The 24245-nt window shown below is 41.9% G+C and overlaps 1 protein-coding gene across 5 annotated transcripts in view; it reads left to right on the top strand.

The window, feature by feature from the left end:
- The first annotated feature begins 2661 nt into the window (after window positions 1–2661).
- Window positions 2662–24245, top strand: part of TTC27 (tetratricopeptide repeat domain 27) — a 194433-nt gene continuing 172849 nt past the window's right edge. For 3 of the 5 annotated variants that reach the window (XR_005201289.1, XM_017534848.2, XM_037740747.1), the window contains exons 1-5: window positions 2662–3023; window positions 4462–4639; window positions 8185–8314; window positions 12721–12861; window positions 20864–20966. Coding sequence is in view for 4 of the 5 variants with exons in the window: in XM_017534848.2 (XP_017390337.1) it covers window positions 2936–3023; window positions 4462–4639; window positions 8185–8314; window positions 12721–12861; window positions 20864–20966 (640 nt within the window). In the remaining variant the exon portion in view is untranslated. The remainder of the gene's footprint in view (window positions 3024–4461; window positions 4640–8184; window positions 8315–12720; window positions 12862–20863; window positions 20967–24245) is intronic. The other 2 variants (XM_037740748.1, XM_017534850.2) reach the window with 2 other exon arrangements.

The following is a 24245-nucleotide window of genomic DNA, read 5'->3' on the forward strand; positions in this document are numbered from 1 at the left end:
AAAAGTCACTATAAACATTGAGCTATATCACTAGTTTAGAGAATATGAAACTGTAATAGGTTGGGAACTATTTGACATAAGATCGGAGAAGGGAAACAAATTAACATGGATTAGAGGCATAAAATAAGCCAGGGAGAAATCTGAGCAGCCCAAGGGAAAAAAACAAAACAAAACAAAAAAAAACTTATAGCTAGTGACATACAGGTTCACAACAGAGTGCTCAGCCAAGGCATTTTATACGTGATTCTGTCACGACCACATTTAGCACACATGCAACCACCATAGGCCCTGCTGACAAGTTTCTTTGTTTTGGACAATCTCATAAGAACTTTAGGTCTTACAGCACGAATCCATCAAAGTCTGCCTGGGCACATGGCACATGCAGATTCTGGTGCTTTCCCAACCTTCTTGGTATAAAGGTAAACGATTCTATTACCAGGGGTTCGGGACAGCCTAGTTTTGTTGGAGGCTGTTTTGTAGGAAAGCCCATGTTGGTATGCCAGACACTGGACCATCCTGAGTGCCCCTGAAAGGACTGTTCCTGAGAGCTCTAGGCTTCCTCAGCTCCTCGGATGGCAGCTGACTGTCTTTTTTGTTTTTGAGGCAGATTCTCTATTGCCAGGCTGGAGTGCAGCAATGCAATCTGGGTTCACTGCAACCTCTGCCTCCTGGGTTCAAGTGATTCCCCTGCCTTAGCCTCCTGAGTAGTTGGGACTACAGATGCACATCACCACGCCCGACTAATTTTTCGTATTTTAGTAGAGATGAGGTTTTACCATGTTGGTTAGGATGGTCTCAATCTCCTGACCTCATGATCCACCCACCTCGGCTTCCAAAAGTGCTGGGATTACAGGCCTGAGCCACTGTGCCCGGCCACAATATACATATTTTTACTTGAGACCATATTCCCCACTTACTTTATTACTGGAAGTCACTTTGCTTGAAGCGAGCTTAGGCAGACTTCAGTCCCCATCATTGTCTAGCATACCATATTTAAAACAAACCAACCTTGAATTTAAGTGAAAGCTGCAAGTTTACTCTGTGGACCAATGGGGTACTACATACAGGTGAGGAGCTTTGGTGGAGTGGCCAGTGTGTTTCTACAGATGTTCATCTTGAACAATTGTGAAATTAGTTTAGACAGTGCTGGCTTTTGTGCTTAAAGAAATGAACAGATCCTGGTCAAGTATCATTTTCTAGAAAAACAGTTTTTAATTACTTCTCAATGAGAGGACATTCTGGGGCATTCACTCTTCTCCAGTCACAGCCGGGTCTGGCTTCCTTTGGTATCTACTGGCAGTGGCTGAAAGGAGCTGAGCTGAGTTCCTCTCCCTCCACATTCTGGAGTGGTTCCTTGCAGAGTAAGAAAGTGAATTAACAATTATTTAGCTTCCTCCTTGGAGCTGGGTACCCGGCCAGCCTCTTTTCAGAGAGCTGTCGCTCTTGTGGTCAGAGTTACCCTGCAGTTTTCTCCTGGCTCTTACATGACGTATCCCAGTACAGGCGTCAAGCCAGGGGGACAAAGCCACACCCTGGCTAGTCCTAGCTTTTCCTTCCCTTCTTCCTCTCTCCCTACCTTCCTTCCTTTCTTCCTGGCTAGTCCTTGCTTTTCCTTCCTTTCCCTTTCTTCCACCCTCGTTTCCTCCCTCCCTTCCTTCCTTCATTCCTTCCTTGTCCTAGCTCTTCCTTCCTTCCTTCCCTTCCTTCCTTCCCTCCCTTTTCCTTCTTGCTTTCTTTTTTTTTGAGTTGGAGTCTCATTCTATTGCCCAGGCTGGAGTGCAGTGACGCCATCTTGACTCACTGAAACCTCTGACTCCCAGGTTCAAGCAATTCTCCTGCCTCAGCCTCCGGAGTAGCTGGGATTACAGGCATGCGCTACTGTGTCCCGCTAATTTTCGTATTTTTATTAGAGACAAAGTTTGATCATGTTGGCTAGGCTAGTGCGGAACTCCTGACCTCAGGTGATATACCCGCCTCGGCCTCCCACAGGGCTGGGATTACAGATGTGAGCCAGGGAGCCCAGCCTCTAGCTGTTTCTTAGGAATGCTGCTAGGAAGATTGAAAGAAGTGCACATAAGCCACCAGCTCTGTGCTCAGTAGCAAGGAAGGGGAGGCTGGTTTGTCCCCTTGCAATTTCTTCTGACCACCCCTGGGACCAGTCTTCTGCAGCGTTCAGACTGTTCCAAAAACTTGCCTGCACCAGCGGCAGGGCCAGATTTCCCACCCGGCCATGATTCACGTAGTGGCAGTTTCAAAATCAGATCCTTTCCTTACACGCGAATTCACCCAAAGACCCATGGTATGCTGACGGGGTTCCAACGTGGGCTTCACCGACCCCACGTCAGAGGGTCTGTGATTCCGTGAGAGGGTGCCCATACGCTGAGAGCAATGGCCCACCTGCACTCTGCGTGAAGGGCTGTGGTTTTCATCAGGTTGTCAAGAGCGTTCTGACCCACAAAGGTTTAAGAATCACAGCTCTCGCCCTTCCAATCAAACTGCTTTGGCCAAAACGTCCGTTCTGAGTTGCATTTGAACCCAAGCCCTCCATAGCACACTCATTTCCACAATCACAGCTCGCGGAGGCGGTCCCATTGGGGGCGGGGCTGAGCACGACCGCGCCCTCAACTCCGCCCATTGCCCGCCCCGGGGTGGGGCACACCCGCCCGGCAGGCTCAGTAGCCACGCTCGGGTCCGTCTCCAAGGCGGAAGCCGGGCCAGAGAGCCTGCGCGTTTTTCCCAGGGTGCCCCGCGCGGCAGTTATGGCCGCCTCCTTGTGCTGCTATACCCACATGGCGTTTTAGGACCGTGGGTGTATTTACGGTAACTGTCGCCACTAGATTTCGGCGTCTTTGTACTCTCCTCTTTTCATTTTCTTTTGTTGACTCCCGTGTGGCCCTCGTGGGAGCCTGTTTTTGCTGCAGCGGTGTCTGGGGTGATGTGGACCCCGGAGCTGGCAGTTCTGAGGGGATTCCCCACCGAGGCTGAGCGGCAGCAATGGATACAGGAGGGGGTCGCCGGTTCAGGTGAGAGGCGCATCTGCCAGGGTTGACTTAGTCTATCGTGGGAACTGTAAGTAAAAGAGATGGCAGCGACTGATTCTCATCCCTCCCTTGGTTTTTCCCGAACAAAATGTAGCCGATTCCTTGAGGCTTTGGGTTGTTGAGGCCTTGCCACAGTGGGCGTGGTGCTCACTCACTCTCTGCCCAAAACGTCATACCGCCCAGGTTCAGTAATAATAGCAATGTCAATGTCAATTATTTTCCTAAGCCCTCAACATGTACCCAGTCATTTAATGCTTATGGTAGACACTTAAGGTAGATACCATTTTTAATCCCACTTTACGGTGAAGACCTGTAAATACACTTTGGTTAAGTATTTTTATTTTACTGTATTTTTCTATATTTATTTATTTGTTTGAGACGGAGTTTAGCTTTTTGCACAGGCTGGAGTGCAGATAAGGCGATCTCAGCTCACTGCAACTATGCCTCCTGGGTTCAAGCGATTTTCCTGCCTCAGCCTCCCGAGTAGCTGGGATTACAAGCATGCGCCACCACACCCGGCTAATTTTGTATTTTTAGTAGAGTCGGGGGTTCACCATGTTGGTCAGGCTGGTCTCCAACTCCTGACCTGAAGTGATCCGCCCACCTGGGCTTCCCAAAGTGCTGGGATTACAGGCGTGAGCCACCACAGCCTCCCTAGGCAGCAAAGATTAATTCTTGTGAGCAGTGAACGTTTACCAGAGAGATAAAGAGTTAAAAGGCACATTTACGGGCACATCTGGTTGTGGGATTTAGGCTGGACCTAGAAGAGAATGAACAGTGTGTCAGTACTCTGTGTGTATGTGTGTGTGTGTGGGGGGGTGCACGCGTGTGACACAGTAGGTGCTTCCAGTGGCAGGAAGTCTGAAGTCTGGTGGTCTAGAAAAGTTTTCTGGTGAGACATGAGCTGATTTTGGATTAAAGGGTAAGACTAACAAGTGGAGAAGAGTTCAACAGGTGAAATCACAAGTGGAAAGTGTGGAGGCGGGAATATGCAAGGGACATTAGGGAAACCATGAGTAAACCAGCGTTCTTGGAGTGACTTTTCATGAAGAGAAAATAATGGAGGTAGAAGGAGCCAGATTGTGAAAAGTCTTAGACCTAGACTAAGGAAACTTTTCTGTTGTCAGTAGGAGTCTTTATGAATTTTCAGCAAAAGAGTAAATATCTATTAATGAGGAATATTATTTCTGGGGCTGACTTCCATTTTGGGGCTCATAGTCAGTATGGGTGAGCTGCTAATTGTAGGAGAGAACGTTGAATGATGGAGATTTGCTGAGTGCCTTGGGATTGGCATACACCAAGCATTCTAAGTCTATACATTGTTTTTGCACACTAAAATGGTAGATTTACCTAACAGTGCTATCCTTAATGGTATGAAAAAAATTGTTTTGGATTATTGCATTAATTTTTTATGTTACAGGGAGTGGATCTTTCCTACAGTTGCTGCTGGAAGGGAACTATGAAGCCATATTCTTAAATTCAATGACTCAAAATATTTTTAATTCAACAACAACCTCTGAAGAAAAAATTGATAGCTACCTCGAGAAGCAGGTAGTAACATTCCTGGATGACTCAACAGATTTGGACACAACGGAAAGGTAGAATTTTATTTGAATTTTTCATAGAGGAACAGACTGAATACATTTGATAGCACCTTGACAGTGTAAGGCACTGATTTTAGCAGTTGAAAAAGCTTGCTTTACCTTTACTCAAGACTAATGATGTACCAAGTAATCAATGTAAGAACTCTTGTCCAGAAGACCATCTGGAATGAAAAAGTAGAGTGGTGCAGGATAAAAGGGTTTCATATATGAGACTGGGTATTAACTGCTAACCCACTCCCATGAGCTCCCAGTGCTTAGGTCTGGTAGGCTTTACCCACCGCAAGACTTCACGCCTTATTTGCTTTTATCTTAAAAACATGCTTTCAGGCTGGGCATGGTGGTGTGCGCCTGTAGTCCCAGCTGCTCGGGAGGCTGACGCGGAGTTTGCAGTGAGCTGAGATCATGCCATTGCACTCCAGCATGGGTGACAGAGCTAGACTCTGTCTCAAAAAGAAAAGCAACAAAAAAAACCCCACATACCTTCAATCTTGTTATTTCTGCATAGCTGAATACTAGTTTGTAACGATTTATTATGTTTTCGATTATTATCTGTATAGAGCTCAGATAACTTAATGTTTTTATTTCAGAGCCCTTGGTTAACCTTATTCCATTAAATTTGTGTAATTTTATAGGGTTAAATATAGCAGATAGTTACACGGCAGGGAAACCTAAGCTTTTCAGTGGCTTAAATTTTATTGGTGTAAATTGGATACCTCTGTCTTTGCTCTCTGTGCAACCATGTCAATCTTTAATTATCTTATAAATGCATGCAATTTTTTTTAACCATTATTTCTAGGAAATGGCATCATTTAGTCCTTCAACAAATAAACTATTGTACTAGGTGTGGAGGTTGTGAAGATGAATAAAGCATAACCCATATTCATAAGGAGTTTGCCAGAGAATACTACTATAGACTTTTAATGTTATTTTAACAATTAATATTCATTCTTTCTTTCTTTTTCTTTCTTTCTTTCCTTCCTCCCTTCCTTCCTTCTCTCTTTTCTTTCCTTTCCTTTCCCTTCCCTTCCCTTTTTCCTTTCCCCTTTCCCTTTTCCCCTTTTTCCCCTTTTTCCCCTTTCCCCTTTCCCCTTTCCGTTTCTGGAATCTCACTCTGTTGCCCAGGCTGGAGTACAGTGGCATGGTCTTGGCTCACTGCAACCTCTGCCTCCTGAGTTCAACTGATTCTCCTCCCTTGGCCTCCCATGTAGCTGGGATTACAGGCCCGCACCACCATAAAAAAAAAATACAGATTTTTTTTTGTATTTTTAGTAGAGATAGGGTTTCACCATGTTGGCCAGGCTGGTCTGACCTCAGTTGATCCACCCACCTGAGCCTTCCAAAGTGCTGGGATTACAGGCATCAGCCACTGCGCCCCACCTCCTTTTCATTTTGGTTTACTGGTAGTTATGTTTCTTTGGTGTCATTCTTTTTTTTTTTTCTTCCTTTTTTTTAGAGACGTTGTCTTGATGTGTTGCTTAGACTGGTCTTGAACTCCTGGGCTCAAGCAATCCTCTCATCTCTGCCTCACTAAGTGTGGGGATTATAGGCATGAGCCACTCTGCCTGGCCAAATTCTTATTGCCCTCTGATATGTGTGCACTCTCATAGCAACTAGCCTTGTGGTGCCCATTAGAGCAACACGTTAACACAAATGCATTATCACAAGATAGATCAGATTTCTATCTTGTCATACAAAACTAAAAAGAGACTTTCAGTTGACTCATTTTCAGACATTTGAAAGTTAAAGTGTATTATCAGTTCACCTTATGGATTTTTTTTTTTTGATTAGGACAGTTTATTAAGGCTGTTTTCTTCAAATTTCCAAACTTCTGATTCCAAACCAGCTGTTTTGTTATCTTTTTTTCTCTAATGCTGCTTATTCTTTGCATTGCATCCTAAGTTTTATATTTTTGCTACCATAGGCTTGTATGTTTGATTTTTTTTTTTTCTTTTTTTTAAACAACCTCCCTTTTAAGGAAGGGCCTAGGGACTACAGGGAAAAAGTGACTGCTAATACTTTCTCTTCAGAATGAAACTCCAGAATTCCCTGGCTGTTATTTGCTAGAGTTGAATCTGTACCTATTTAGGTCCTAATTTAGGGTTTGGCAGATTATGGCTGGCAGGCTAACTAAGTGGCTAAGAATGAATGGGGTATTTTTTTTTTTTTTTTTTTTTTTTTTTGAGAATGTTTTTTTTTTTTTTTTTTTTTTTTTTTTTTGTTTTTTTTTCTCTTTCTCTTTTTCTTTTTTTTTTTTTTTTTTTTTTATTGGGAGTCTCACACTCTTGCCAAGGTTGTAGTGCAGTGTCGTGATCTCGGCTCACTGCAATCTCTGCCGCCTGGATTCAAGCAATTCTCCTGCCTCAGCCTCCTGAGTAGCTGGGACTACAGGTGTGTGCCGTCATGCCCAGCTAATTTTTTTGTATTTTTAATAGACATGGGGTTTTACCATGTTGGCTAGGATGGTCTCAATCTCCTGACCTCATGATCCACCTGCCAAGGCCTCCCAAAGTGTTGGGATTACAGGCGTGAGCCACCGTGCCTGGCTGGTTTTTATATTTTTAAAGGGTTGGAAAAAACAAAACATGATATGCAAAGCCTAAAATATTTCCCGTCTGTCCCTTTAGAAAAAGTTTGCCTACCTCTGTCTTAAATCACAGCAAGACTGACAAATAGAGGTTTCACTCAAATTTCTATGTTTTTGTTGTTGTTCTAGCATTTGGTGGCATGGGATCAGTAAAAGGTTAGCGACAACTTTATATCATCACTTTTCTTTTGTATAAAGTCAGTTTTCTATACATCGTGTTGCAATGTCAGAGCTCTTAAAGAGAATGCCAGAAAAACATAGTTGCCTAATGAGAACCTAAATCAACACTGTTCAAGATAATTTTCTGTGGAGATAGAAGTGTTCTCTATCTTCATTGCCCAGGCAGTAGCCACTAGCCACACTAAACTATTAAGCACTTGAAATATGGAAAATATGTCTATGAAACTTAATTTAAAATTGTATTTAATTTTAACTAACGTAAATTTAATCCGTATGTGGCTTATGATTATAATATTGGATGTTGTAGACCTATTTTTTTTTTTAAGAGAGACAGGGTCTCGCTTTATTATCCAGGCTGGAGTACAGTGGTATGATCAAAGCTTAGTCCAGCCTCCATCTCCTGGGCTGCAAGCAATCCTCATGCATCAGCCTCTTGAGTAGCTGGGATGTACCACCATGCCTGGTTACCTTTTTAATTTTTTGTAGAAACAGGGTGTCACTATGTTTCTCAAGCTGGTTCTGAACTCCTGGGTTCAAACAATCCTCCTACCATGGGCTTTCAATTGCTAGAATTACAGGTGTGAGCCACTGCGCCTGGCTGACCTAAATTGTTTTAAGTTTTAGAATTTTTTTTTTTTTTTGTCAGTACTCTAGGATGGTCTCAATAAATATTGATAGATATTGTTTTCTTAATAAAACTGCATTGGAATAGTGTGTTTGAGATTATACAGTGATAGTGGTTTATATTTATTTCTTTAACCATTCTTCTATGCAGACAACAGCTGATATTTCTACTTGGTGTGAGCAGTTTGCAACTTTTTGTTCAGAGCAACTGGACGGGGCCCCCTGTTGATTTACACCCTCAGGACTTTTTGCCGTCTGTTTTGTTCCAGCAATTCAGTGAGGTATGCTTCTTGAAAGTGTTGTATGTAATTATTATGGTGTTACTTATTTTTTACAAGCAGGTCTTTATGAACTGGAATTAATAGTAGTTAGGAAAGAAACATGACTTTACGGTTTGTACAAAACTGCTAAGAATGCTTGTTCATTGATCAGATTTTCACATATTTCTGGAAGTTCCATTGTCATTGTCAATCTCAAATTCCTTTTAACATACACACTCCATTTTATGAAGCCATGTTAGCTGTGTTTTTTAAAGTACAGACAGCTTCACCAGGTGTTTACTTGCTTGTATCACCTCAGTTATATAAATTTCTTTTCTTTTTTGAGATGGTATCTCATTCAGTCATCCAGGTTGGTGTACAGTGGCTAGATTACAGCTAGATTACCCTCAGCCTACTCAAGCTCAGGTGATCCTCCCACCTCAGGCTACCAGGTAGCTGGGACTACAGTCACATGTCACCATGCCCAGGTAATTTTTTTGTAGAGATGGAGTTTCGCCAAGTTGCCCAGGCTGGTCTCAAACTCCTGGGCTCAAGCAATCTGCCTGCCTCAATCTCTCAAAGTGTGCTAGGATTACAGGTGTTGAGTTCTGTACATAGAGATCTTTAATGGCAAAGCAGCAAATCTGGAAATCTGTTTAATTTTATTCCAGGTAAGTTTAGTTTTTTTAATTTTTTTTTTTTTTGAGACAGAGTCTTGCTCTGTCACCCAGGCTGGAGTGCAGGGGTGTGATCTCAGCCCACTGCAACCTCTGCCCCTGGGTCCAAGCAATTCTCCTGCCTCAGCCTCCTTAGTAGCTGGGATTGCAGGCGTGTACTACCACACTTGGCTAATTTTTGTATTTTTAGTAGAGATGGTGTTTCACCATACTGAGGTCAGGTCTCGAACTCCTGACCTCAAGTGATCCGCCTGCCTCAGCCTCCCAAAGTGCTAGGTTTACAGATGTGATTCACCGTTTCTGGCTTGAAGATAAGTTTTGATACTGTGCTTAAGAATGATTCCCAGTAGTGGTTTGCTCCCCAGGGTGGTTTCCTTTAAATTAGAAATACTTTATTAAAGTGCCTGGCACAGCATTGCTTCATGGTGAATATTATCCATTGTGAAGATAATATTATTGATCTGTTCCAGTGTGTCATCAACTGAGCTTGCAGTTTGAGTTCCTCGGGAATTTTTGAGCCCCTAAGTAGAGGGTCTGGCCAGTATGAGATGATCTACAAAAGAAATATGGTTTAAATCAAAGTAAGAACTTTGCTTTGTCCAGCCACTTAGGTGATTTTGAATGTAGCTATCAACCACTCAGCCTGGAAGAAGCTGAGTGATTGATAGCTGTGTTCAAAATCACCAAAGTGCATCTAGAGATTATGCAGCAAAATGGACCTTGTGTTACTTGGTTTCTCAGAATTAGGTGTAGCAAGTAAACGTGGAACAGAGTTATTAGAGATATGTGTTAATAATTTGATGGGGATTGGAAAGAGAAGAAGTGCAAAAATAAGCATAATGTGAAAACCACAATAATTAACTCTTTATATATATAATCAGCTTAGTGAGTCACTATATATACTTCAATAGAGTAATTTTATTTATTTATTTATTTTTTGAGACGGAGTTTCACTCATGTTACCCAGGCTGGAGTGCAATGGCGCAATCTCGGCTCACCGCAACCTCCGCCTCCTGGGTTCAGGCAATTCTCCTGCCTCAGCCTCTTGAGTAGCTGGGATTACAGGCAAGCGCCACCATGCCCAGCTAATTTTTTGTATTTTTAGTAGAGACGGGGTTTCACCATGTTGACCAGGATGGTCTCGATCTCTTGACCTTGTGATCCACCCGCCTCGGCCTCCCAAAGTGCTGGGATTACAGGCTTGAGCCACCGCGCCCGGCCAATAGAGTAATTTTAATTCATAATGCTGACCCTAATTACAATTGAAAGATTAAAAGATCTTCCGTATCTATGTCTAAGAAGGGAATTTATAATTTATATTCTACAAAGGTTTTTGTCCAAAATGGGGAAAAGAACCTCAGACCCCAATGAGTGTTGTGCTTAAAGAGATAAGCTTCAGTTATCTAGAAATGTACTTATCTCATTCCTTCTTGTATTATGTATGAATCAGTTTCTGGCTTCTATGGTCCTATAGTATAGGTTGGAAATCCGCCAAACTGTCAAAGCCATAAATATTTCCTGAGCACTGATATGTGGTTTGAATGGTACTCAATTCACATTTTTTTTTTCTTTTTTTTTGAGACGGAGTCTCACTCTGTCACCCAGGCTGGAGTGCAGTGGTGCCATCTCTGCTCACTGCACCTTCCGCCTCGTGGGTTCAAGCCATTCTCCTGCCTCAGACTCCCAAGCAGCTGGGACTACAGGCGCTTGCCACCATGCCTGGCTAATTTTTGTATTTTTAGTAGAGATAGAGTTTTACCATGTTGGCTAGGCTGTTCACGAACTCCTGACTTCAGGTGATATGCCCGCCTTGAACTCCCAAAGTGCTGGAATTACAGGCATGAGCTACCCACTGCGCCCAGCCAGGGTTTTCTTTTCCTTTCTTTTTCTTCCTTCCTTCCTTCCTTCCTTCCTTCCTTCCTTCCTTCCTTCCTTCCTTCCTTCCTTCCTTCCTTCTTTCCTTCCTTCCCTCCCTCCCTCTCTCCTTCCTTCCTTCCCTCCTTCCTTCCTTTTCTTTCTTTTCTCTCTTTTCTTCCTTTCTTTCTTCCTTTCCTTCTTCTTTCCTTCTTCCTTTCCTTCTTTCTTTTCTTCTTTCTTTCTTTCCTTCCCTCCCTCCCTCCCTTTCTTCCTTCCTTCCTTCCTCCCTCCCTCCCTCCCTTCCTTTCCTTCCTTCCTTCTTCTTCTTCTTTCTTTTTCTTCTTTCCTCTTGCTCTGTCGTCCAGGCTGAAGTGCAGTGGCGCAATCTTGGCTCACTGCTACCTGTGCCTGTTGGGTTCAAGCAATCCTCCTGCCTCAGCCTCCTGAGTAGCTAGGATTACAGGCATGCGCCATCATGTCCAGCTAATTTTTGTATTTTTAGTAGAAATGGGGTTTCACCATGTTGGCCAGGCTGATCTCAAACTCCTGACTTCATGATCCACCTGCCATGGTCTCCCAAAGTTCTGGGATTAGAGGTGTGAGCTATCGTGCCCAGCTCTTCTTCTTTCTTCTATTGAACACTTTAAACAATATTCAAAATATTCAGCATTCAAATATTTAGTATTCAAAATATTCAGTATTGAGCCAGGTACTGGCATTACGTGGACTGTTTAGTTTAATTCTTATAAGAACCCTCTGAGGTATAGGTTCAGTTATTTCATTTTTATAATTGATGAAACTGAGGCTTCATCAGGAAAAAAATTGTGGGAAAAATTTACATGTGCTCACAAACTAATGAGCAGCAGAGAAAAGACACTCTCCTGTACATGTGATATTGGAACCCATGTTCCTGATGGGTGAGGATTCTTGCTATTTTATGGCAGCCGTTAAAATTCTGTAATCTAAATTTTAACAACCTTGTCCATTGTAAAACATCTGTGTGCAACAGGAGAGTGAATTTTTCAAAGGCATCCTTTTTTTTTTGCAGCCTTCTGCTTACTCTGCTGTGTGGTTGTATGCCCATTCAGCATTTGACATATGAGACTTTGCTGGTTGTTTGGCTTGATAGAAATTATGGAGTAGAGACTTACTTCATAACAACATTTTTTCAGGTATTGAAGCTTAAGTGAATTGTAGATGTTTAGTATAAATATCAAATATACTATTTAGTATAAATACTTTAACATGGGCATGCTTTCTGTTGAGATAATATTTTAAGTAAATTTATGAAGTGATGATATCTCTCCAATGCTAGCATTTTTTTTGAGTTTCTTGTTCTTCTAAAGTTTGAACAGGCCAGGTGCGGTGGCTTACGCCTGTGATCCCAGTACTTTGGGAGGCCGGGGCGGGAGATCACTTAAGGTCAGAAGTTTGAGACCAGCCTGGCCAACATGGTGAAACCTCTTCTCTACTAAAAATACAGAAACTTAGCTAGATGTGGTGGTGCATGCCTGAAGTCCCAGCTGTTCGCCCAGGAAGGAGGATCACTTGAGCCCAGGAAGCAGAGGTTGCAGTGAACCGAGATCGTGCCACTGTACTCCAGCTTGGGCAACAGAGTGAGACTCTGCCTAAAACGCACACACACACCCACCCACCCCAATAGAAAAATAAAATTTGATCAGAAGGGTGGCCATCTGTCAGGGTGGGCTGGATTTGTAGATCTCTAAGGGCATTTGCAGTGTTATAATTCTGTCCAGTGCCAATTGCTGTGTAATATATTAATGCCTTTGTTTCAAAGCTGAGTTGGCTGGAAAATCTTTGTATTATTATGAGACATATAAGATTGATATTTTGTTAAATTGTATCATCTTAGTTTATAATCCTTTTTTTCAGGTTAAAGGACTGGATGCGTTTGTTCTGTGCCTGCTCACTCTAGATGGTGAATCAGTCTACAGCCTGACCTTGAAGCCTGTACTGCTGTTATTAGCACGCATTATCCTAGTGAATGTAAGACATAAACTGACAGCTATTCAGGTAAGGAAAGGATCCACGAGATTCATTTTGTGCCTATTGACACCAGACTGTAGATGTGTTGCTGACAATGCCTGTGTCTATGTTAAGTCTCCTAGGTATGTAATTGAAAAATCTGATGAAATAAGCAAAAACTTTTCTTCACTCATGAGATTGATCCAGCTTAGAATGAGATGATGTTGCACCTCCTTAATAGGATTTGGGTTTGTACTGTATAGATATAAATGTTCATTTGTAGAAATCTTAAATATAGATTTAAAAACATACCTCAGGCTGGGCGCAGTGGCATACTCCTGTAATACCAGCACTTTGAAAGGCTGAGGTGGGTGGATCACCTGAGGTCAGGAGTTGGGGACCAGCCTGGCCAACATGGTGAATCACCGTCTCTACTAAAAATACGAAATTAGCTGGGCGTGGTGGGCACCTGTAATCCCAGCTACTCGGGAGGCTGAGGGAGGAGCATCACTTGAACCCGGGAGGCGGAGGTTGCAGTGAGCCGAGATCGAGCCCTTGCATTCCAACCTGGGCAACAGAGTGAGATTCCATCTCAAACAAATAACAAACAACAAACTAAAAAACATACCTCACAGTCTTTTATGAATTTCACATAGGATAATGAACAGTGACCAAAATTTAATGGATCTTAATCCCTGTTTCCTGGCTCACATTCTGTTATGTCATTATTTGGGTTGGATTTAGTAAAGCATTTGTTAAATATCTATCATATGGTTTTTTCATATAAACTAGTGAGGACAACTATACACACAGAAAGCTAACATGCAGAAAGACAGTCTTTGAGGTTTAGTGGAGGTTGTCAGCCATGCAGTGTGCAGTCTGTGTTGCTGCTGTTCACCTCTGCTGCACTGTAGTGTGAATGCAGCTGTAGACAATGTGTCAACAAATGGGTGTGCCTGTCTTCCAATAAAGCTTTATTTGTGGACACTGAAACTTACATTTCGTGTGCTTCTCACGTTCACAAAATATTATTCTTTTTTCCAATGATATAAACATGTAGAAACTATTTTCAGTTTTTGGGCCCTACAGAAACAAGTGGTGGGCTGGAATTGCCCATAGGCTGTGCCTGGCTGACCTCCTGCTCTACCGATTGCTGCAGCTTGGTGTGCTGCAGACTCCATCTGTCAGAAATAGGGAATTTAAATATTATGTGAAATCTCTCAATTTTGGCTGAACAATTTTAAGAAACACAATACTTCTTTTTTTTTTTTGAGGTAAAGTTTCACTCTTGTTGCCCAGGCTGGAGTGCAATGGCGCAATCTTAGCTCACCATAACCTCCACCTCCTGGGTTCAAGAGATTCTCCTGCCTCAACCTCCCGAGTAGCTGGGATTACAGGCATGTGCTACCACGTCTGGCTAATTTTGTATTTTTAGTAGAGATGAATTTCTCCATGTTGGTCAGGATGGTCTGAAACTCCTGACCTCAGGTGATTTACCTACCTCAGCCTCCCAATGTGCCGGGATTACAGGGGTGAGCCACCACGCCTGGCCCAAGAAACACAGTACTTCTGTAGGTGAATGTAGACTTAGTCTGTGCTGTGTAAGCATTTAAGTTTACACACTAAATTTTTTTTTGAGATAAAGTCTTACTCTTTCACCCAGGCTAGAGTATAGTGACACGATCTCAGCTCACTGCAACCTCCGCCTTTCAGGTTCAAGCGATTCTCATGCCTCAGCCTCCTGAGTAGCTGGGCTTACAGGCGCCCACCACTATGCTTGCCTAATTTTTTGCATTTTTAGTAGAGACAGGGTTTCACCATGCTGGCCACTTTGGACTCAAACTCCCAGCATCAAATAATCTGCCTGCCTCAGCCTCCCAAAGTGCTGGGATCACAGGCATGAGCCGCCACACCTGGCCTTTAAATTTGTTTTAAAGAAGAGATAAGAAGGGAAGTGATGCCTCTATTTGCAACTCTCATGAGAGCCAGAGGATTTGGAATCCATTGTACTAGAGGTTTTTTTTTTCCTTTTTTTTTTTCGAGACAGGGTCTGGCTCTGTCGCACAGGCTGGAGTGCAGTGGCATGATCTCAGCTCCCTGCAGCCTTCGCCCCCTTGGGGTCAAGCCATCCTCCCACCTCAGCATCTTAAGTAACTGGGACTACAAGCATGCGTTGCCGCACCCGGCTAATTTTTGTATTTTTTGTAGAGACGGGATTTTGCCATGTTGCCCAGGCTGGTCTTGAACTTCTTGGCTCAAGCGATCCACCTGCCTCAACTTTCCTAAGTGCTGAAATTATAGGCATAAGCCACCATGCTAGGCCTAGAAGGGTTTTTGTTTTTGAGACAGTCTCCCTCTTGTCGCCCATGTTGGAGTGCTATGGTGCGATCTTGGCTCACTGCAACCTACACCTCCCAGGTTCAGGCAATTCTCCTGCCTCAGCCTCTCAGGTAGCTGGGACTACAGGTGTGCACCACCATGCCTGACTAATTGAAGTGTCTTTAATATGCAGATTTCAGCATGTCTTAGCAGATATGAGACTTTATCTTTTGAGCTCTTAGTGATAGTAGCTTGAGTAAAACATTTTTCCCAAGTTGATCTGAGTTAAATGGTCTTGCAGACTATCAATTTACTCTATTGTTTTATTTATTTATTTACTTATTTTTTGGATCAGAGTTTCGTTCTGTTGTCCAGGTTGGAGTGCAGTGGCACTATCTTGGCTCACTGCAATCTCCACCTCCTGGGTTCAAGCAATTCTCCTGCCTCAGCCTCCCTGGTAGCTGGGATTACAGGCTCTTGCAACCATGCCCAGCTAATTTTTTTTTGTACTTTTAGTAGAAACAGGGTTTCACCAAGTTGGCCAGCTGGTCTTAAACTCCCTCAAGTGATCCCCATGCCTTGGCCTTCCAAAGTGCTGGGATTATAGGTGTGAGCCACCATACGTGGCCACTTTAAATAAAGTATCACCAAGGCCTGAGGCTGCCAAATGGCATTATTTTTTTTGTAGTGAGAACTTATGGTCACTAATGAATGAGTGAGATGCTTTTTAAGTTGGTCAGAAATTTTCATCATCGGGTATGTTAAGCATTGGCCGTTTGTGGTGGCTCATGCCTGTAATCCCAGCACTTTGGGAGGCCGAAGCCAGCAGATCACCTGAGGTTAGGAGGTTGAGACCAGCCTCAGCAACATGGTGAAACTCTGTCTCTACTAAAAATACAAAAATTAGCCAGGCATGGTCGGGCATGATGGCTCACACCTATAATTCCAGCACTTTAGGAGGCCAAGGCAGGCAGATCACATGAGGTCAGGAGTTTGAGACCAAAATGGCCGACATAGCGAAACCTCATCTCTACTAAAAATACAAAAATAAGCCAGGTGTGATGACGGGTGCCTGTAATCCCAGCTCCCTGGGAGGCTGAGGCAGGAGAATCACTTGAACCCAGGAGGCAGAGTTTGCAGTGAACCAAGATCTTGCACCACTGCACTCCAGCCTGAGCTACACAATGAGACTCTGTCTCAAAAAAAAAAAGTACGTTAAGCATCATTTAAAAAATATTACATATACTGTCAACATCTTAGGAGAATTAATAAATATGTGGACTACTGGTTGTAGAAGTCATTCTTGTACTGTTAGAGAGGCAAGTTCCCTTAATTTCTTGGCAGATGTAAACAACTCTTCTGCTTAAAAACACATTTTCCTGTAGTATACCACTATGTATATGTCATTTTGTGCTGCAATCGTGCCTTTTTCTTTTCTTTTCTTTTCTTTTTTTTTTTTTTTTTTTTTTGTGGTAGGAGACAGGGTCTCACTGTGTTGCCCAGGCTGATCTTGAACTCCTGTCCCCAAGTGATCCTCCCACCTCAGCCTCCTGAGTAGCTGGAACTTCAGGAGCACACCAGCCTGCCTGGCTCCTCTTGTCATTCAATTGTTCTTTCTATTATAGATTTTTCCTGTGTGTTTTTACTATATCTTTTCTTTTGTTTGGAGATGTTGTCTTGCTATGTTGTCCAGGCTCGCCTTCAACTTGTGAGCTTAAGTGATCCTCCTGTTCCAGCCTCCTGAGCAGCTGGGACTATAGGCACCTGGCTGATATCATTCTGTTAATGGCGTTATTAAAAGTGGTTTTTTTGGTAAATTAAGATAAAATGGTAAAGAAAATTAATTTTAACCTTTTAAATTAATTTTTGAGTAACCTGACTTCTAAGAAATGTATCAAGTTGCTTATGATGATTTTATTTTTGTGAAATTATAAAAGAAGCAGATTTTCCCACAAACCCTAATCTGTGAAGTATATAAACTAGAATTAGTACTATGTAAGTGGTTGCGTAAAAAGAGTCTTGGCGTTGAAATTAACAGATGTGTGACCTTATGCTAGTTAACTTATCTGAACATCAGTGTTCATTTATAAAATGGGATAAACTGGCAAATAGTTGCTTGTTGCCTGCTGAGTATACTACTGCTCCCTGCTGTCTGGGAGGTTCTTGACTAGTATGATTTCTCAATTAGACCATTCTGTAGTAAGTGTTATAATCAGGAGATAAAATCTAAAAGTTACCTAAGCAAGACTTTCTAAGTTCCCTTTTTATTTAATGCCTCAATTTTCTTTTCTTTTTTTTTTTTTTAAGACAGAGTCTCACTCTGTCACCAAGGCTTGAGTGCAGTGGCTTGATCTTGGCTGACTGCAGCCTCCACCTCCCGGGTTCAAGCAGTTCTCCTGCCTCAGCTTCCCAAATATCTGGGACTACAAGCATGCACCACCATGCCCAGCTATTTTTTTTTGTATTTTTAGTAGAGACGGTGTTTTACCATGTTGGTCAGGCTGGCCTTGAACTCCCGACCTCAAATGATCTGCCTGCCTTCGTTTCCCAAAGTGCTGGGATTATAGGCGTGAGCCACTGCACCCAGCCTCAATTTTCAATTGTTCAATTTTTATTTTTGCAGAGATGGGATCTCACTCTGTTGCCCAGGCTTGTCTCAAACTTCTGGCTTCAAGTGATCCTCCTGCCTTGGTTTTCCAAAGTGCTGAGATTACAGGCATGAGCTATTGTGCCAGCCCTCAATTTTTATATTAAGCAATTCTTGACAAACTGAAAAGGTCTGTTACACTTACTAGTAGAAAAATAGGCTATGCTTTCTATATTTGTTTCATTCTTCCCTCCCCCATATGAGAATTGAGAGTTAATTTATAGATCTGATTTTTTTTTTTAAGAGATGGGGTTTCACTGTGTTGCCCAGTCTGATCTCAAACTTCTGAGCTCAGGCAAACTGCCAGCCTCGGCCTCCCAAAGTGCTGGGATTACAAGCAAGAGCCACTGCGCCCAGCCTATAGATCTGTTTTTTTTTTTGCCACTTTAGCATAAGAATTTTCAGCTGATGTAGATCTGACTTTTAATAGTTCTGCATAATATTATATATATGTATATATATATATTTTTTAAGGGACAGAATCTCTTCTCTGTTGCTCAAGCTGTAGGACAGTGGTGTGATCACAGCTGACTGTAATCTTAAACACATGACAGGGCTCAAGCAGTCCTTTCCTCTCAGTCTCCTGAGTAGCCAGGATTACAGATGTTCACCACTGCACTCAGCTATTTAAGCATTTTTTTTCGTAGAGATGGGAGTCTCACTGTGTTGCCCAGTCTGCTCTTGAATTTCTGGCCTCAAGGGAGCTTCCCGCTTCCTGCTTCCCAAAGTGCTGGGATTCAAAGTGTGAGCCACTATGCCTGGCCTTGTATTATATGTCTTCTTAAAAGGGAAATTTTTTTGACTGGATGTATCTAAATTCCCATGTCTAGAAGTAAAGCATAAGATGCCAGACCTGACTCACTTACTGTTGACAGCAGATAAGGGACAGATAATTGAAATGTAAACTGACTTCATTATCCATAGTGATAGGAAAAGAATGAAAATAAGGCAACACCTCAGGGAATTCAGTGAAAAACGATCTGAAATGTCCTTGCTATTAGATAATTTTATATTTCCTTATATTGACTGAGGAAATAGTATTAATTCAAAAGTATTTTGTCATAGAGTCAAAATTCATTTGTGGTTGATCATGGTTGTAGTAGTTGTGGTGTATAATACTTCAGAAGCTAACCTGGCTGTGGTGTGTAGCAGTTTAGAAGGGAACCTCTTTATTACATGAAGAAATTAAGTTCAAGCAGAAAAGTGCTTTTGAGCTGGGTGCTGTGGCCCATAGCTGTCGTCCCAGGTACATGGAAGTCTGAGGCAGGAGAATGGCTTGAGTCTAGGAGTTCGAAGCTGCGGTGTGCGATGACGGCGCCTGTAAATAGCCACTGCGCTCCACCCTGGCAGGGTAGTGAGACCCCATTTCAAAAAGCTTTTTGGTAACTGTCATCTCATATTTGTAGGTAACTAAAAGGAAAACTAATTCTTAGACTTTCATGTAATGTAATGTAATATAATTACAAATAATTTATAATGCGCTTATCAAAAGTACCTATCATAATGTGCACACATGTAACATATACACACATGCACATACACAGAGGAAGCTCTGGAGGAATATAAACCTTTGTCACAGATTTTTCTGTGGGAGGAGGATGATATTGGGGCAGTGGAAGAGAGGTTTTCACTCTTCGCAGTATATACTTTTTTTTTTAAGAGACGTGGTCTTACAGTGTTGCCCAGTTGGTCTCAAACTCCTAGCCTTGAGCAATCTTCTCATTTCAGCCTCCTGAGTAGCTGGGATTGCAGGCGTGAGCTACCACATCCGACCATACCTTTGTAATGGCTTGTTGTTTCTTGTTTTTATTCTTTTTTTTTTTTAGTAAATATATGTTGATCAAGTAAAAAAAAAAGCATCAGCGAATGAGAGAAAAACCTATATGCTCAGTTTTTGCATTAGTCAAGACAGTGTATAAAATCCAGTTTCTGACTGGGTGGAGTGCCTCATGCCTGTAATCCCAGCACAATGGGAGGCCAAGGTGGCTGATCACATGAGCCCAGGAGTTGGAGACCAGTGTGGGCAACATGGCAAAACCCCATCTCTGCCAAAAAATACGAAAATTTGCAGGGCATGGTGACATGGGCCAGTAGTCCCAGCAACTCAGGAAGCTGCAGTGGGAGATCACCTGAGCCTGGGGAGGTACAGGCTTCAGTGAGCTGTGATCATGCCACTGCACTCCAGCCTAGGTGACAGAATGAGACCTTATCCTTATCTCAAAAAAAAAAATGTAGTTTCTGCCCTCAGAAAGGCATGGCTCAGGTAGAGTTACAAACCTGAAAAACAAGTGCTGTCCAATATTGTGTCGACTTCAAGGAACAGTGTAGAAGTTCAAAGAAGTGAAAGATCAGTATGTGCCACACAGTAGAAGACTGTAAGGAAGAGGTTTCATACTGGTATAGAAGTGATTGATCTTGTCAGTTTGGGAGAATATCTGAATCCAAGGTATTTCTTACTGTGTTGATTGTGTAAAATACATTGCTTTGAGGAGGATATAGCGATGAGTAAGACATGATTTCTTAACTTGTTGGGTAGTAGACAGTGAACAACATTGGAACCTGGTTCAGCATACATAAATACAGTGGAATGTGTTTGCAAGGGAATTACAAATAATGTGCTGGAAGTTCAGGTGATGGAAAAATCACCCCACAGGGGGTTCTTGCAGGAGGCCTCTGAAGGAGTTGGTACTTGGATTAAAGTGGTGACAGAGTGCCATAGAGCAGGATGAATACAACATATATTTTAAAGGAGGAGACGGTAAGTTCAAAATGGCATCAGGAATCCCAAGTGCCTAAAATAAATACAGGCTTTGAGAGGATGGAGGTGAGGTGTTATGGAAGACATAGATGTGGGTTTTGGTATTATTACTGAAGACAGCAGTGGATGGGTAATCTTATTGAGGAATAAATTTAATTTTATGAATGTAAAAAAAATTCTAAAAATCTTAATGTTAATGATGTTAATGTAAAAAGTGAATGTAAAAGTTAAAAAGTTAATGTAAAAGTTAATGTTAATGTAAAGTTAATGTAAAAAGTTTTCTAAAGTATCCTTTTATTTCAGCTTACATGGTGTTTTTTTCCTAGAGCTTGCCGTGGTGGACTTTGAGATGTGTGACTATTCACCAGCATTTGCTTGAGGAACGCTCATCTTTGCTTTTCACTCTTGCTGAAAACTGTATTGATCAAGGTATGTAGCAGATTTTTGTTTGATATGGGCTCGTAGCTCCGTTCCAGTTACTTGGCTGAGATACTCCTTGTTAGTTGTTTTTGTTTGTTTGTTTTTGTGTTTTTTGAGTCTGAGTCTTACTCTGTCACCCAGGCTGGAGTGCAGTGGCACGATCTCGGCTCACTGCAACCTCTGCCTCCCGGGTTGAAGCAATTCTCCTGCCACAGCCTCCCCAGTAGCTGGGATTATAGGCACCTACCACTATGCCCAGGTAATTTTTTCTATTTTTAGTAGAGACGGGATTTTACTATGTTGGCCAGGCTGCTCTTGAATTCCCGACCTCTTGATTCACCTGCCTCAGCCTCCCAAAGTGCTGGGATTGTAGGCTTGAGCCACTGCACCCAGCCTAGTTTATTTTTTGATTGGTAGTAGTGCCTTTTGGAGGTTTTTTGTTTTTTTTTTTTGTACGTAGAATATCACAAGTTGTTATGTTTTCAGATTACAGAGTTGCTTTGGTCTTTTGAGTTTAAAAAAAAATAACCACTTTCATTTACTTTACCTACTTAAAGGGTGATTTGGTGTTATGTAGGCCACCATGATTTTATCACAAATTGTTTAAAGGTATTTTAATATTTTCTCTGTTCTTTAAGAAGCCTCATTGGAAACAAATGTACTCTCCTTTTTTTTCCGTTAAAGTTCTTAACTAACTTAAGCTAGAGTAAATTATGTTAAATTACACACAGAGTAAGAAATTATCCTCTGTCCTATTGAGTACGTCAGAGAAAGTGTCAGTTTTTAAACATTTGATAGAAAATAAGTTTCACTGACGGTAACGATGGGTAGAGAGGCTATTTTGCATTTCATTTTATTAGTATTTTTTGTAACATGTAATATACATGTAGAAAAGTACCTAAGACATAAATGAAAAATTTGGCAGATAATTGTAAACCAAACATCCATGTACATGCCTCCTGCTGCCTTTGTTGCAGATATCCCTCCTGTGTCCTAGGGAAATACTTTGAAAAAGAGGAGACTCTTAGGTGCCTTGATACTTGATTTTCAGTCTTACTGGCTTTTGGGATGATTTTTTTTGCCAAAAGTTACCACACAAAACAAAAACCAAAACAGATTCTCTTGTGCTGAAGGAATACGTGAACGTAAATGAACTTGGACTTGATCATGAGTTTTTGAGTTACAGAGATGGGATTGGACTTTAGCTGTGTCTGGTTCCAAAGCCCAGACTCCTTTTACAACCAAAGAGTATGAAATGAATATGTATGTGTGTGTGTCCAAGGGACATGGGGAGTAGTAGTTAGCATCGCTCTGTGCAGAGAAAAGTGATCTGTACTTGATGGAGGTAGCACATTCATGAAGGCATAACGTAATTCTCATGTGTGTGCATGTACCTTTTGGGGGTCTGTTTCCTTCAAGAGTTTTTATAGTAACATACTATAGACCAGAAGACAGTGGAGAGGACTATAGCTTGTTTAGTCATAAATATTACTAAGCCAGGTAAATGGTTGAAACTAATTTCTGTTTTTATTTTATTCTAGGATGGAAATATATAAATATATGCTAATCTTAGATAAAATGACCATCTATACATAATTCAAAAAGAGATAACAATGAAAGTATCATTCAATCAGTATAATAATTGATTCATTTACGATGTTTGTTCCAGGAGTTAGTTTATATTCTTTCAACATTTTAGGTAGCTTAAAGCTGTGGGTTGGGCTGGGCGCGGTGGCTCAAGCCTGTAATCCAGCACTTTGGGAGGCCGAGGCGGGTGGATCACAAGGTCAAGAGATCGAGACCATCCTGGTCAACATGGTGAAACCCCGTCTCTACTAAAAATACAAAAAATTAGCTGGGCATGGTGGCACGTGCCTGTAATCCCAGCTACTCAGGAGGCCGAGGCAGGAGAATTGCCTGAACCCAGGAGGCGGAGGTTGCGGCGAGCCGAGATCGCGCCATTGCACTCCAGCCTGGGTAACAAGAGCGAAACTCCGTCTCAAAAAAAAAAAAAAAAAAAAAAGCTGTGGGTCAAGCAGGGGGCATGTTAGATGCGAGCATAAAAGTTGTAAGTCATCCCTTGGTATCTGGGGGGATTGTTCTGGACCCTGACCTTCTCGTACCAGCATCCTTGGATACTTTCCTTATGTATCTTTTTAAAAGGTAGGAGCCATATGGTATGTTCTGGAGAGGATTTTATTCTAAGAATTAAAATTAAGTTCCAAACCAGAATGGGTTAACTAAGATAGCTGGAAAATGTGACTCTAAGTGACTCATTCCCCAAGAGGTCTCAGTTCTTTTCTGTATTATATTTCAGCATGTCATTTGCTTTGCCTTGCAACTAGGAATTTTTTATGTTGCTGTTCTAGGCTAATCAATGGCACTTTTCAGTTTATCTAGTCATAAAATGGTCCATTTTGGCTATGTCTAAATAGGTTTGTAGATAGTACTGAATTATAACATTTCATGAAGAATTTCATTTTTAGAATGTTTTGTTCTGGGATTTGATCCAAATGTTGACCAAACAGTTATAACTGAAATACTATTCAGTGTCCAGAGAAGGATATTGTATTTGAAATGTTGCCCTTGAAGGATCATCAGAAAGTTGGCAGGATTTTTTTTTTCAGTCTATGAAATATAAGCAAAGAATTTTATGAACATCTGTTATATTTAGGTTTTTGTCCAGAAATGTTTTACCAGTACAATATAGTGGAATGGAGCCTATCATAATGTCAGCATAACTTAGCTGGGCTGATTACATCTATGATAAGAGTAGGTCAGAATCTTGAAAAAATACATTCCTCAGAACAACCTAAGGCATTCTTTTGGATGTCACACTAAATGAAACCATGATTCTCTAAAGACTACTTCAGGGCATACAACAATTGATTGTGGGATCCAGTGATGAAAACAAGTTATGTATAGTGCGTGAGATGTAATATTGCACTTTAGCTATTTGAAGATGACCTCATAAAGTCACTAAGAGAAACCAGTAGGAGGGCTCTGTGCGGTGGCTCATGCCTGTAATTCCAGCACTCTGAAAGGCAGGGGTGGGTCGATTGCTTGGAGTCAGGAGTTTGAGACCAGCCTGGCCAACGTAGTGAAACCCTCTCTCTACTAAAACAAAAAATTAGCTGGGTGTGGTGGCGGGCACCTGTAATCCCAGCTACTGGGGAGGTTGAGGTAGGAGAATCACTTGAACCTGGGAGGTAGAGGTTACAGTGAGCCAAGATCACACCACTGTGCTTCAACCTGGATGACAGAGTGAGACTCTGTCTCAGAAAAAAA

Source organism: Cebus imitator, unplaced genomic scaffold, assembly GCF_001604975.1.
Source record: "Cebus imitator isolate Cc_AM_T3 unplaced genomic scaffold, Cebus_imitator-1.0 Scaffold88, whole genome shotgun sequence".
In the NCBI taxonomy this organism is placed as follows: Eukaryota; Metazoa; Chordata; class Mammalia; order Primates; family Cebidae; genus Cebus; species Cebus imitator.